Source organism: Pleurodeles waltl, chromosome 3_1 (genome assembly GCF_031143425.1).
Source record: "Pleurodeles waltl isolate 20211129_DDA chromosome 3_1, aPleWal1.hap1.20221129, whole genome shotgun sequence".
Taxonomy (NCBI): Eukaryota; Metazoa; Chordata; class Amphibia; order Caudata; family Salamandridae; genus Pleurodeles; species Pleurodeles waltl.
The window spans coordinates 394,289,967-394,305,787 of NC_090440.1; the positions used below are offsets into that span (position 1 = coordinate 394,289,967).

A 15,821-nucleotide genomic window follows, 5' to 3' on the forward strand; every position below is an offset into this window, starting at 1 on the left:
TATATACACAAGATATATGTACACAAACCAAACATAGGTAAGTATTAGCAAGAAAAGTAATGCAAACAGTGTAGAATTACAATAGATTGCAATCGGAGCACATAGGTACAGGGGCAACACAGACCATATACTCCAAAAGTGGAATGCGAACCACGAATGGACCCCCAATCTATGTGAGCTCGTAGAGGGTCTCTGGGACTGTAAGAAAACAGTGAGGGTTAGAAAAATAGCCCACCCCAAGACCCTGAAAGGTAGATGTAAAGTGCACCTACTACCCCCAGAGAGCACAGAAGTCGTGATAGGGAGATTCTGCAGGAAGAACAAACACCAGCAATGCAACAACAGTGGATTTCCGGACCTGAGTACCTGTAAGACAAGGGGACCAAGTCCAATAGTCACAACAGTGTCGAGATTGGGCAGGAGCCCAGGAAATGCCAGCTGAGGGTGTAAGGAAGCTGCCACCGGATGGAAGAAGCTTGGAGTTCTGCAAAAAAGAAGAGAGCTAGGGACTTCTCCTTTGGAAGACGGATGTCCCACGTCGCGATGAAGCTTGCACGCAGAAAGACCGCAAACAAGCCTTGCTAGCTGCAAGGGTTGCAGTAGAGGTTTTTGGGTGCTGCTGTGGCCCAGGAAGGACCAGGATGTCGCCACTTGGAGGAGGAGACAGAGGGGGCGCCCAGCAACTCAGGGAGCCCTCACAGAAGCAGGCAGCACTCGCAGAAGTACCTGAACAGGCACTTGGAAGTAAAGTTAACCGGAGTCAACGCGAAGTCACAAAAGGGAGTCCCACGATGCCGGAGGACAACTCAGAAGGTTATACACTGCAGGAAGGAGTGTCGGGGACCCAGGCTTGGCTGTGTACGAAGGAAATCCTGGAAGAGTGCACAGGAGCCAGAGGAGCTGCAAATCACGCGGTTCCCAGCAATGCAGTCTAGCGTGGGGAGACAAGGACTTACCTCCACCAAACTTTGGATTGAAGAGTCACTGGACTGTGGGAGTCACTTGGACAGAGTTGCTGAGTTCCAGGGACCACGCTCGCCGGGCTAAGAGGGGTCCCAGAGGACCAGTGATGCAGTCTTTTGGTGCCTGCGTCAGAAGGGGGAAGATTCCGTTGACCCACGGGAGATTTCTTTAGAGCTCCTGGTGCAGGGAGGAGGCAGACTACCCCCAGAGCATGCACCACCTGGAAACAGTCGAGAAAGCCGGTAGGATGAGGCAATACAAGGTTGTTAGTAGTCGTCTTGCTACTTTGTTGCGGTTTTGCAGGCGTCCTGAGCAGTCAGCGGTCGATCCTTTGGCAGAAGGTGAAGAGGGAGATGCAGAGGAACTCTGGTGAGCTCTTGCATACGTTATCTAAAGAATTCCCCAAAGCAGAGACCCTAAATAGCCAGAAAAGGAGGTTTGGCTACCAAGGAAGGAGGATTGGCTACCAAGAGAGGTAAGAGCCTATCAGAAGGCGCCTCTGACGTCACCTGCTGGCACTGGCCACTCAGAGCAGTCCAGTGTGCCACAAACACCTCTGTTTCCAAGATGGCAGAGGTCTGGGACACACTGGAGGAGCTCTGGGCACCTCCCCTGGGAGGTGCAGGTCAGGGGAGTGGTCACTCCCCTTTCCTTTGTCCAGTTTCGTGCCAGAGCAGGGCTGGGGGATCCCTAAACTGGTGTAGACTGGCTTATGCAGAGATGGGCACCATCTGTGCCCATCAAAGCATTTCCAGAGGCTGGGGGAGGCTACTTCTCCCCAGCCCTGACACCTATTTCCAAAGGGAGAGGGTGTTACACCCTCCTTCAGAGGAAATCCTTTGTTCTGCCTTCCTGGGCCAGGGCTGCCTGGACCCCAGGAGGGCAGAAACCTGTCTGAGGGGTTGGCAGCAGCAGCAGCTGCAGTGGAGACCCCGGAAAGGCAGTTTGGCAGTACCTGAGTACTGTGCTAGAGACCCGGGGGATCATGTTACATGGCCATGTTCGGAGTTACCATTGTGACGCTGTACATAGGTAGTGACCTATGTACAGTGCACGCGTGTAATGGTGTCCCTGCACTCACAAAGTCCGGGGAATTTGCCCTGAACGATGTGGGGGCACCTTGGCTAGTGCCAGGGTGCCCACACACTAAGTAACTTTGCACCCAACCTTCACCAGGTGAAGGTTAGACATAGGTGACTTATAAGTTACTTAAGTGCAGTGGTAAATGGCTGTGAAATAACGTGGACATTATTTCACGCAGGCTGCAGTGGCAGGCCTGTGTAAGAATTGTCAGAGCTCCCTATGGGTGTCAAAAGAAATGCTGCAGCCCAAAGGGATCTCCTGAAACCCCAATACCCTGGGTACCTCAGTACCATATACTAGGGAATTATATGGGTGTACCAGTATGCCAATGTGAATTGGTAAATTTAATGACTAGCCTGTAAGTGACAAATTTGGAAAGCAGAGAGCGCATAACCACTGAGGTTCTGGTTAGCAGAGCCTCAGTGAGACAGTTCGGCATCACACAGGGAACACATACAGGGCACATGACACATAGACTAAAACAACATATATACAGTGAAATATGGGGGTAACATACCAGGCAAGATGGTACTTTCCTACAGCAGGCACCTGTGTTTTTGCTCCTGGGTTCGGCGGCTATATAGCGAAACATACTAAACCCAAACATTCCTGGAAACTAGACATCCGGGGAAGTCCACAGAGGTGTGACTTGTGTGGATTTCCCAAAGTTTTCTTATCCAGAATACCCTGCAAAGCTGAAATGTTAAATAAAAACTCTATTTTTCTTGCATTTCTGTCACACAAACTACAAGAATATGCTGCGATCCACAAAATTCCTACCACCCAGTGATTCCTCACCTGTCCAGATAAAAACATTACCCCACTTGAGTGCCTATACCTAGTGCCTGCGTAAGGAATGGATCACCCCAGGGTCAACAGTTGCCTCATGTAAGTACCAACATTGACCGTTGTGTGATCTATTCCTGTCGCGGGCACTAGGCCTACCCACACAAGTGAGGTACCATTTTTATCGGGAGATTTGTGGGAAAGCTGGGTGGAAGGACATTTGTGGCTCCTCTCAGAATCCAGAACTTTCCGTCACCGAAATGTGAGGAAAAAGTGTTTTTTGGGCCACATTTTGAGGTTTGCAAAGGATTCTGGGTAACAGAACCTGATCAGAGCCCAACAAGTCACCCCATCTTGGATTCCCCTAGGTGTCTAGTTTTAAAAACTGTGCAGGTTTGCTAGGTTTCCCTAGGTGCCAGCTGAGCTAGAAGTCAAAATCCACAGCTAGGCACTTTGCAAAAAACAGCTATGTTTTCTTTGTGAAAATGTGATATGTCCACGTTGTGTTTTGGGGCATTTCCTGTCGCGGGCACTAGGCCTACCCCCACAAGTGAGGTATCATTTTTATAGGGAGACTTGGGGGAACGCTGGGTGGAAGGAAATTTGTGGCTCCTCTCAGATTCCAGAACTTTCTGTCACCGAAATGTGAGGAAAAAGTGTTTATTTGGCCACATTTTGAGGTTTGCAAAGGATTCGGGGTAACAGAACCTGATCAGAGCCCCACAAGTCAGCCCATCCTGGATTCCCCTAGGGCTAGTTTTCAAAAATGTGCAGGTTTGGTAGGTTTCCGTAGGTGCCGGCTGAGCTAGAGGCTAAAATCCATAGCTAGGCACTTTGCAAAAAACACATCTGATTTTAATGTAAAAATGTGATGTGTCCATATTGCCTTTCCTGTAGCGAGCATTAGGCCTACCCACGCAAGTGAGGTACCATTTTTATCGGGAGACTTGGGGGAACACAGAATAGCACAACAAGTGTTATTGCCCCTTGTCTTTCTCTACATTTTATTCTTCCAAATGTAAGACAGTGTGTAAAAAAGACGTCTATTTGAGAAATGGCCTGTAATTCACATGCTAGTATGGGCACCCCAGAATTCAGAGATGGGCACATAACCACTGCTGCTCAATACCTTATCTTATGCCCATTTTGGAAATACAAAGGTTTTCTTGATACCTATTTTTCACTCTTTATATTTCAGCAAATGAATTGCTGTATACCCGGTATAGAATGAAAACCCGTTGCAAGGTGCAGCTCATTTATTGGCTCTGGGACCTAGGGCTCTTGATGAACCTACAAGCCCTATATTTCCCTGCAACCACAAGAGTCCAGCACACATTAACGGTATATTGCTTTAAAAAATCTTACATTCCAGGAAAAAGTTACAGAGCAAAACGTTGAGAAAAATGGCTGTTTTTTTCAGCTCAATTTCAATATATTTTTTTTCCAGCTGTTATTTTCTGTAGGAAAACCTTGTAGGATCTACACAAATGACCCCTTGCTGAATTCAGAATTGTGTCTACTTTTCAGAAACACTTAGCTTACCGGGATCCAGTGTTGGTTTCACACCCATTTCTGTCACTAACTGGAAGGAGGATGAAAGTACCAAAAATAGTAAAAATGAAGTATGTCCCAGTAAAATGCCCAAAAAGTGCTGCAAAATTGGTTTTCTGATTCAACTCTGCCTGTTCCTGAAAGCTGGGAAGATGGTGATTTTAGCACCGCAAACCCTTTGTTGATGTCATTTTCAGGGTAAAAACCACAAGCCTTCTTCGGCAGCCCTTTTTTCCCATTTAAAAAAATATATATATCGAGGTGCATTTTGGCTAATTTCTTGGTCTCCTCCAGGGGAACCCAGAAACTCTGGGTACCTTTAGAATCCCTAGGATGTTGGGAAAAAGGACGCAAATTTGGCATGCATAGCTTATGTGGACAAAAAGTTATGAAGGCCTAAGCGCGAACTACCCCAAATAGCCAAAAAAGGACTCCGCACTGGGGGGGAAAAAGGCCCAGCAGCTAGGAGGCTAACATCAGCCGGAGCAAAAAGATACTTATACACTAATCGAAGTTAATCATGTCTTCCTTTGGGTTCGTTTAAAAGTAATTCCTGTTCTTCCTAGGAAGCAGCTCCACAAACAACTGTATTAAATCCAATCTCACTCTATAGTTGCAACCCTAAAGAACAGAGGAACAAGCTGCTTCTGTGTGTATAGTCAGTTTGTGGAAAAGTGCACTGAACTAAGAAAGGATCAGATTCTGATGGTCCAAGTTAAGGAAGAGTGACTCTTCTACTGGTTCATCATGCCTAATACACAAGGTCATTCGGCAATATCTACTGAATGGTCATAACCTGGAAGAACTGATCTTAACCTACATCTCCTTGGATATTCCTGAATGCATTTTTCTTGTATGTGGGCCATCCAAGTTTTTCCTCTTTTCTGGCATGTTTGCCTGTGTTTAGACCGTTGTTTTCTAACGAATGGAAGGGAGCACGTCCACCATGGATGGTTTGACGCTCCTCAGCTGAGGACTGTGCAGGCTGTGAAACAGGCCTGATGCCTTTTTATAACTTAGCACGTGACATACGCATATAATATATTGACATGGGTAGTATCAATGGCAAATATCCACACCGACTCAACACTGAGAGGTTTCCCAGCAGAGAAAGGCACCTTGGCACAGAACAGGAAACCTAATGTTGGGTGCTTTGTAACTAATGGCAAATTAGAACAGTGGTGATTGCTCTGGGAAAAACAAGGGGCAAGTCAGCCCTGGTCACCTCTAGAGCAGAGGATTTTAACTCCCTCATCTTTCTGGACTGGGTGGACACCAAATGTCCCATGTTTTGCCCTTAGGAAAAATCACTTCCTAGCTGTAAGCCTAAGAAATGGGGACTGTAAACAGATTTTGAATGTTTTCTTGGAGTGGATGTATTGAAGACGGGTATAAAAACATCTTTCTCATCATTCCAAGCCTTCTTTCCCGCACAAGTACACGTGCCAAAAAGTGATGAAACTGTTACTGATGGGGCAGGAAGAGGAGAGAAAATACTTTAGTTAAAAAGGTAAAACAAGTCACTTTTTTTTTGGCTTCAGCCCAAAATAGCCTTTAAGGAAGATTACTCTATTCAGAGAAGGGTCTGAGTGAGCTGGAAATAATCAAACTGCTTCTTTGACCCTGCAGGGCATGAGGGGTTCAGTGGACTGTCAGTGATTCTTAAAGCTCTGGTGCTGGTTTTGACTCTGATTGTAGCTTAACAACAGCTTTTGTTACATTTTATAAAAATGCTTTTATGGTGGTGGTTTTCAGGTAACAGTTGAAGGATTTGTCTTAAATGGCTGCATTTCGTTTTAACTAACACAGGAAAAAAGAGATAAAATTCAGCTTCCAAAGTGTATACTTTAATTGCTTAATTTTTTTTTCAAAAGTGGAAAATGTGTTTAAGTGATCCTAAATGTGCACAGAGATATTCTAGTGTTACAGAGAAACCTCATGATGGACAGCTATATTTCTTCTACTGAGAAAATCTTCAGACTTGAATACACTCGTAAGTGTCCAAGTGCAGTGTAAAGCAACATGATGTTATAACTGAGCTGATAACTTACCGGAGACCCTGTGCGGCAGAGACGCAAGTGAGCGCTCTTGCATTGCCAGGTAGCATGTACGGAGATGATGCGCTCAGCTACATGCTAGGAGTTCACATTTCCCAAACTTCCCTGGTTTCCCATACTTGCAGCCACCCAGGGGGGCGCCCCACAAGCTGTCCTGGAGTATTGGGCGCAGATAGCATTGGTGGGACTGTGGAATGAAGCACTGGTGGAAAGATTCCGAACGTATGCTTCTTTGTTTACCATGATTCTTAGAAAAGAGATATAGAAAAGCCTCATAACTTGATTTCTCCAGGACGTTTATTTGCTCATAAGACCCAATCCAAGATGAGGCAGAACCATTTCCTGCAACGTCGGTTTCTATTAGTAACTTATATAAAGAGGCATTTCTAAGAAAATGCGCGTCATGCAGCATTCGTCAGCGTTGGAAGAAAAAGTTAGTTAATAGAAGAGGAGCAGACAAGGCACAAAGGTAAATTGGGAATGGTGGAGGAGAGGTAGTAATGGTGGTACACAAGGAAATCAACACAAAAATGTGATACAAAAACGAAGAGACTGGGGTAGAGAGAAACACAAAGCAGTTGAAAGAGGCAATGGAGTGTGAGTAATAAACGCCAGAGCAACATCTGAAAAAAGTGAAATGTAACAAAGTTATGGGTGTGAGAAGGAAGTCAAATTGATGGAGAAAGGATCTATGCAATCCTTGTAGAAAAAGAAACAGAAAACCCTTTTTTCAGATTAATGTCATTCAAATCTTGCTCCTTTCAAAGAAAGGCATTGAAAAGGCAATTTCGATTAAAAAAAAAACATGCTATGAATACGTTTTTATCCAACTGGTGCATTCCATTTGTCTTTGTATTTTTTAGTTAAACAGTTCAGGTAAAATAGTTTTTCGCAATTGATATTCTAGAGATTCCTTATTTTATGTAATCAGAAACAGCTGTTCTGTATTGAGACTTCACTGAGGCTTGTACTGGTCCTTAGTTTATATTCAGTATTCTCATTAATCAATAAAAAAACAGAGCAGGATACAAATTCAAATGTGAAAATTGTTGGAATATTTTACATACACAAAGCAAAATAACCTGGGCCTCAGCAGTACAAATATTTATTAAGGCAGGTGGGTCATAATTGGTAACCTAGTTTCCCAATCATCACTATCAAATGAGTGAGTGGAAACTGAGAGCTGATAAAAAGAAGCTGTTTCCAGGTGAAAAAAGAAAGAGAGAGAGACTTCACGGACACATCCTGGTTATATGGCAAAAAGTACACCACCATACCAAAGTCTCAGCTTTCATGTCTATAGGTCACTGTAGCCTGGGAGTACGTGTTTAGGAGAAGAAACATATCCCTTTTGTGTTCCTCGTTATTTGTCAAAAGACTGGTGTTAACCCCAAAATAATACCATATGTTAGAGCTAGCCCTAAGCAATTGGCATAACTGGTCTGAGTTTTATTGAAGGAACTACTCCTTTTGTAAATTAAATTAGTGAGAGGTAGACCAAGTAAGATGACTGCTATGTAGGAATAATACTGCCACAGTATTTAAAGCTGGGGCCTTCATACCCTTAGGGACAATGGCACCTTGTATCTACATCTTTGAGCATCGGAGATGCAAACTGGGGCTTACTTCTCTTTAATGTTAAAATCTAAAAACATTTTTAGCCGTATTATTTAAATATGTTCTACACCACTGTATTATTCGGACCATTTAGTCCTAGTCATACCAACTTGGATGATGCTCTGTGGTCAGTAACACGAAGGCTCTACCAACGAGTGTATCCTAATGTTAAGCCTAGGGAGAGACCGTTCTGATGAGAATAGTCCTTACTGGTTGGCATACGATGGGCTTCTCCCTACAATGGCACAGTGGGCGGAAAACAATGGGGTGAAATACTGCCCAGAGTGATTGCGAGGGGATCTGACCATCTGTAAGCTTTCCTCACATCACCTTTAGAGTGCCTAGTGATAAGCCTGCCACAAAATGTAAAGCCTATGTGGCACGCCTCTTGGGTTGATGGACATTGATCTCCATAACCTGCAGTGACAGGTTTATTTGCCAGAGCCATCACATTTGGCAAGATATTTTTCCCTGAAAATTACAGAGGTTTAATTTCTTTTTACTTTGTAGCAAATTTCCAGCAAGGCTGGTTCATGACATCCTCACACTAAGCACATGTGTCTGCGGGCAGTGCTTAATTTGTAAATAAATGAGTACCAGTGCCCAAAGTACTGCTCAGAAGCCTATGGCAGCAAGGCTGCATAGACTTCAATTCATCACATCCCTTTTTAAGCCACTACCAGACACTCTGTGCCCCTTTATCTCACTCTTGCAGGATCCAGCTTTCTGCCTTTGTGATGGTTTTCCTATCATTCTCTGCCTCGATCTATCTGCATTGTTTGTTTTTCCCTCTCTTGCTCTCTATCAATGTCTGATGAGGAAAAATAGGTGCCGGTCCCCAAAAAGTAGTGCTGGTGGGCCCCACCGACTTAAAATAAGGACTGCTTGTAGTTTCATATAAGTCTGCAAGACACTTGACACATTTGATCGATAAATTTCTTGACAATGAGTTTAAGAGAGTGCTCATTTCTTTTACATTTTTTGTGTGAGTAAATAATTGAATTCACAATGGTGGATATTATTTAAATGTGTCCTTCTGTCACCAAAGGATTAGTCCAGAGCCACTTAACGGTTATGCAAACTGTGTAGGGCTATTGCCAGAATGTAAGATAACAATAGGCGGTGCAACAGCATTCATTCATTGCTTAGGAATAAGCTACAAAGGCATGAAGGGGATTGTGTTTCCTTTCCCATTCACTTATACCAAAGTATGTCCGAGAGGTGCATGTTTTACCTTCACACATCGTTTTGACCAGCACTTAGTTTTCACACACTCATTTGATAGTATTAAATAGGTCCCATTCTTAGTTGCAGCTCCCCTGTTGGGGCGGAGGAGCGTCACCCCTGCCAGCAGTGGCAGCTGCAAAACCTTTAAAAAAAATATACGATAAAACTATGTTTATTATCATTTTCTTTAAAGTGGGTGGGGCCACGGGGCGACGTGCACTGATGGGGAGTGCTCAGCACTCCCCCTTCACAGCGCATGTGTGTTTGGCCGGCCATCTCGGGCCGGCCAAACACACATGCGCTGTAGGCTCTCTCCAGCCCAGCAACTAAGTTGCTGGGCTAAAGAGAGCCTGCACAGGCTCCCAGTTTGCCTGGGAGTGCCCTAGCTGGGCGCTCCCAGCCAATCCCGGCGCTGCTCTGAGCAGCGCCAGGATTGGCGCGGGCCAGGCTAGGAGCCTGTGTCTGCAGAGGAACGTTGAGGGACAGAGGAGCGGCGGGGGAGGTACTTTTGTTTTTTACAAATTAAATTTAATGTTTATCCCCTACCGCCTCACCCCTCGAGCTGATATTTCCCATTCTAATGGGGGCTAGGTTAGCTTTTAAGATGATGATAAATATTTGTTTGTGTTCTAGGGCCCTGGTTTGTCATTTCCCGGGATCTTCATTTCGTCTGAATGAAAGGTTTTACTTTGCTACAAGAAACACATATTTTTCCAGCCCATGGAGGGTGTACATAACTCTATTGAGGCATCTGGCAGCATCTTACCTGTGAGTTGGTGGACATACTTTGCGGGCTGGTTGGTGACAATTGCCTGCTAAGTCCCCTTTGTGACTCCATTCCAGGTGTAAGAGTTAGGGGGCTGACAGGTGTCTGACGACGTCGTGGAGAAACACTCAAGGCTGATGTGGAAAGGGAGGGGTTGCTGAGAGAAGCAAGACGAAGCGAAGGATGAAAGGCAGGGTTACTGTGAGGTGATGACTGTCCATGGCTTTGTAGTGAGGACATTGATGTATTAAGTCCTGTGTGAACTGAGGAGTTACTACAAGTGCTTTGTACACCTAAAGTAAGGAAAAACATATCATGCAGTCACTTTTTCAAAATAATTGAGCACATATAATCAACTTTCTTTTTAAAATTAAAAATGGACCGCAATTATTTACCCCAGAAAGAACTCATTCACACACAAACATCTCCCTGATAGGCGGTCTCCCCATTACCCTTCAACAATGAACATTATATCCTGTATTCTGCAAGTTTTTTTCATTAAGCAAACAGTGTAACAAACCATGCTAGAAATTACAGTAAAGTTTGGTAGTGAACACTCAGATTAACCATAAAAGAAGCATACAGCAACTCGGCATTAACAAGTACCTAAGTAAGGTTGAGGTGCCACTTTCATAAAAAGGGCTTTTAATGAGCAGCGTTTGGATAAGCTATTTCGGTTAGGAAACAGGGGACAAAGCTGCAGTTGTTGTATCCAAAAACCTGCTTTTTCATTCAACCACCCAAAGGAATTTTTGTGCAAAATGAACTAAAAAATCAGTAACTTGGAAGACACCTCATACTCTGATTCATTTGCTGCCGTTTGCATAAGAAATAATGTTTGGTTAAGCCTTTTTTTTAAAACAATGGGCAAAAAAGTGTCTGATATGTGCACATGAATAATATCAAGCACCCAATGCTTAATTTGATCCGGTGGTTGCTGGTGGGGACCACTGGCACTCATTTTGGGGACTGCCACACAATTTTCTAGATCAGCTTTTTACCAAGAGCAAGAGAGGGAAAAACACACAAAGCGGAAAGAAGAAAGAAGAGAAACACAGACAAAATGGTCACAAAAGGAGAAAGAAAGAACCTGCAAGAGTGAGTTCAAGGGGCAGGGAGTGTCCTGTACCAGATTAATCAGGCATGAAGTGGATTTAGGACTATGTAGCCTTGGTATTCGGCATGCTGACATTTAATTACACTGGCCGCGGTCTTCTGAGCATGACATTTGGGCACTGGCACTCTTTTACAAATTAAGCACTGCAATGTTTGTAAAAATGGGCAGTCTGTACTTCGAAACTTATCTTCTGATGTGAGATGAGAGACAATAATAGGAGGGCATACAGGAGTCCTGGGCTCCAATGTAGGTGTGTCAGAGACAGCCATCTTGGGAACATCAACTGCATCAGCTTTTACACTGTAGGTTTTGATGATGGTGAAAAGATGGAGCCAGGGTTTTCCTATTGCTGAAAGACAACCTGCACAACTTCTGGGTGTACCTGCCATTCGTGATCTGCTAGGCATCACCAACTGACTTTACCCGGACTGTTTAAAGATCCCACTTGGTGGTGTATGATCAAAGAAATACTAGGAGAATTCAGCCAGTTTCCTGGCAAATAACTCAGGACTCTACCCCATCTAGCTTGTTGCAATATCATATGGTGATGGTGCTGTCTGTCCGAACATGAACTAGTATCCCCTTGATGGACAACAGGAAGGATTTCAATGCAAGGCAAATGGCCCGCAATGCCAGCAAGCTGATGTGGAGGCAGGTTTATGCCAGGGACCAGAGTCCTCTTATCTCCAACTCCCCGACATGATACCCCTAACCCAGCAGTGACACATTTGTCACCACCTTCATCTCCAGGTGGGGTATGGAGAAGCCTGGATGAAATCCGACAGGTGTCATTGGTGTTGAGCCCACTGACACTTCAGATATCACTATAGAGCCCGCATGTGCTATATGGCATGCTTTCTGAGCAGGATGCTGGAGGCCAGCAGGCCAAGAAGCTTTAGAGACAGCCTTACTGAGTCCGAATGTCCTGGACTTATTGATCCAGAAAGAAGACTTAAAAGTGTATGTATCCAAGGTGGCTCCTCTGCAAAAAAGTCAGGAGTGACTTTGGCAATTTGGTTGTGAACCCCAGTGATGTAATGAGGATGTTCATCGTCTGGTATTGGTCCAAGACTGACTATGGCTAGCCTACCTTCAACAGCAAGTCATCAAGGTAGGGGAAGACTGGGACCCTCAGACTCCAATGTACGCTGTGACCACTGGCATCATGGAACACCTGAGGGGCACTGGTGGGGCCAACAGGGAGCACGGTAAGCGGAAAGTTCTCGTGGCCTACCTTGAACTACAGGTAGTGCCTGTGGGCCAGCAAAACAGGGATATGGAATCAGGGGTCCTGCAGGTCCAATGGCTACAATCCAGTCTCCTGGATCGAGGGCGGACAGAACATTAGCCAGCTTGAGCATCTTGAATAGTCCTGCTTGAAGAAACTAAGAGGTCAAGATCTAACATAGGACTGAGGATCCTGCCAATGTTTGGCACACGGAAATAACAGTAGTAGTATCCAGTTCGGATCTCAGTGCCAGGAACCTCTAGAGACTCCTTTGTCCAAAAAAAGACTGAACCCTGTGCACTAAAATGAACAAATTGTCTTCCAAAAGATGATCTGATAAGGGCGGAAGATGAGAAAGGATGGAAAAGAATGCATGGCATAGCCTCATTAGACTATCTGCATGACCCACCTGTTGGATATTATGACGTGCTACTCAGGGAGAAAATGACTGATTCGGTCTCCCACAAAGTGGTAGTGTGCCATGCTGCCAGAGGGGATGGGGACTTGGAGGTTCACTGTTCTTGCAGGCCTGAAAATTGCCTTTGCTTCACCTACCCTGACCCTGGAATGACTGGAAAGCATGTTGTTTGGATTGTGGGCCACTTTGATACTGTCTGTAGGCTAAACTGAGGAGGCGGAATTATAGAGGATACTACTTTGTGGGTGCAGATAGACCGAGGGAGCCCACATTAGGTCTAGTTTCTGTGAAGCGCTCAAGGGTAGAGTTGGACTTCTTGACAAAAAGGAGAGACCTGTTGAAAGGCACAACCATGAACAGCGCATGAACACCACCCAAAAAGCCAATGGATCTTATCTATGTGTGGGCTGGAGCACCTCGGTAATGCCAACTGCTCTGCCTAAGCAGGCCTGACTAATACATACTTTGCAGTGTCCTGGCCATACTGAATGGCCTGTGCCAAGCTAGTGCGGAATTCTTCTGGGACTTCAGGTAATAACTCAGCAACGATGTCCTGTAACACATGGAAATACTTACCCAGCAAATAGCTGACATTGACTGAGGTGAGGACAAGGCCAGGGAAGAAAACATCCTTTTCCTCAATACCTCAATTCTTTAGGGAGTAGGAAAATAATTGGGGTTAATCCTGCTAGTGGAGACCTGTACTACCAAGATCTCAGGAGTAGGCTGCTGCATCAGAAAGGCAGGGTCACTCAGAGCGGATTTGTTATACCAAGCCACACCTGTCTTTCACAGGTGCCCATGACAGTGTTGGTCAGGTCTTCGTTGAACAGCAGTAGTTCTTCAGATGAGGTCTGTCCAGGTTGTAACATTTCTGTGAGGACACTGGTTTTAGCCTCAACAGAAACCAACTGTAAACACTTCCTCCGACTGTCTAATGCCAATGGCAATTGAAGCTAACTGTTCTGCTGAAGGGCTTGGAGAAGCAGCCAGCCGTGTGTCAGGGGAAGTCTGACCTCCTGCTTGTCTTCACCATATTGTAGGGACAATGCGTTCTCACCATCAGCATTATCAACAAAACATGGTTGGCTCTCGTCAGAATCCAATCCAAACGGTTTTTGGAGCACTGGAAGACTGGTCCTAGGCAAGGGCACTGTCTCATCAGAGCGAAAATGTACTGGAGCCAGGCGCATCAAGGTCGAGACAGATCAGTTCATAGTCGGACAGAACAATGGCATCACCATCCTCCTCTGCCATCGGCAGCAACACAGCAAGAACTGGCATGGATTGCGATTCTGGCAACAAAGACAGCCCAGATGCGGGTTCAGGAGGCACAGATGGCCCTGAGACTGGACCTGCTGACAGTAGCCCGACTGGAAACATCCATGGGCCCATGGGTACCATAGAGAGACACTAGAGTGCCAAAGATGTGGAGAACAGCCTCCTTAAAAACCTCAGACTGTTGTAGAATCTCTAATCGACCAGAAATTCATGGTGCATCAGAATCTGCAGCAGAATTGGCTTCTCAGGAGGGCAATAGGAGGGCAATGGGAGTGACGCTGGTAGCACTTTGATGACATTGTGACTTCTGAAACGGAAATATGCGCAGTTGGGAACAGTCCTGCTTTGACTTCTTTTTTTATTTGGAGCTACCCAAAGATAAGGAAGGTGAGAGCGGAACAAGTCATCAACTTCGAGCAGACTAGGGTCATATTCAACTTACAGCAGTGTTCGGCAACGTACAGCTTAGATTTGTATTCCCCCGTCGGGTGCATCAAGGCATACTTGCACAACTTAAAGTTGTTGCCTGAATCCAAACACCAGAGAATATGTCCAGGCACCAGAAATTCATGTGCAACTGTCGCTACAACTCTTAAACACTGTAGTTTTAGGAGGGTATATGTTTCCTTGCACCGAAGAAATACATTTAAAAGAGAAAGGGCTTTTCAACTGATGAGGAAAAAAGTTGGGAGCTAGTTCATGATAAATGAACGAAGGTGTGGAATGAAAGGAACTGATGTCGGCGTTTTTGGGCGGCACCTACATACGGCTCCAGCAGTCACTTCCAGGACAGAGAGGAGTTGACAGGGAGCTTCATGACACCACCAGATGCGCAGGGACTGTTCTAAAAACTCTTCTGGATCCGGTCTGGTGCCTGGACATATTCTAAAGACGAGAAAACTGCAGCTAAAAGTATACATCAGAAAAAAAGTGTTTTTTGTGCTGAAAAGCATGTGTATGCCATTTGTATGTTGGCCACTGTACGTACAACCCAACTTTTGGTAGGCAGTAATTGTTTCTATTTACCAAGAGGAACATCTGCTGCTTATAAATAAAGATAAATCCCACATAAATTCTACTGATGGAAACATGTACTACACACTGTGATGAGACCAAATTCTCTATACATTGCATAATAACACAAATGTAGGACCTAGGTAGGCATTAGTAGACATTTTCAGCATCTGTATGTATTTTTCCATTCAAATCTGCAACATATGTCTCTTGCCTGGTGTACACATAATTTCTGCCCATGTTAGTGTGTACCAATACATTGACTTATCAGGTATCTAAGATTCCTCCACTACCTATGATCTCTGTATAGATTGCCAGTAATGATCTCAATGTGAATTTGATCCATTTATGCACTCTGTTCGTGTGTTTTCTATTATTTCATTCAGTTGTGATGGAAAATGATCAACATCTGTCAAAATTATAAATATCATATAGTTTTCCAAATAAATAAATGGAAATTATATATCAAATGTTGTGCTTTAGTGAATTTACCATTTGCTAACAACACTTTCTCAACAATTTATCATTAGTAATGTCATATTGAATATCAGTGATGGTAAATGAGCTGTTATCTCTAATGTTAAGTGTGAAGCCATGCAGAGTAGATGAGTTAATGAGCAGAATAACTACCTTAAGTGAACGTTTCAGAGAACTTCTTGGGGGTGTGACTAGGGAACCCAGGAAGGTAGCTTTAGTAAAGCAGAGCACCCACT

The 15,821-nt window shown here is 44.6% G+C and overlaps 1 protein-coding gene across 3 annotated transcripts in view; it reads right to left on the minus strand.

Moving 5' to 3' along the window:
- CRTC3 (CREB regulated transcription coactivator 3) overlaps positions 1-15,821 on the minus strand; it is a 713,757-nt gene that overhangs the window by 113,912 nt on the left and 584,024 nt on the right. For all 3 annotated transcript variants that reach the window (XM_069222591.1, XM_069222590.1, XM_069222589.1), the window contains one exon: positions 10,051-10,343. In XM_069222591.1, the coding sequence (XP_069078692.1) occupies positions 10,051-10,343 (293 nt within the window). The remainder of the gene's footprint in view (positions 1-10,050; positions 10,344-15,821) is intronic.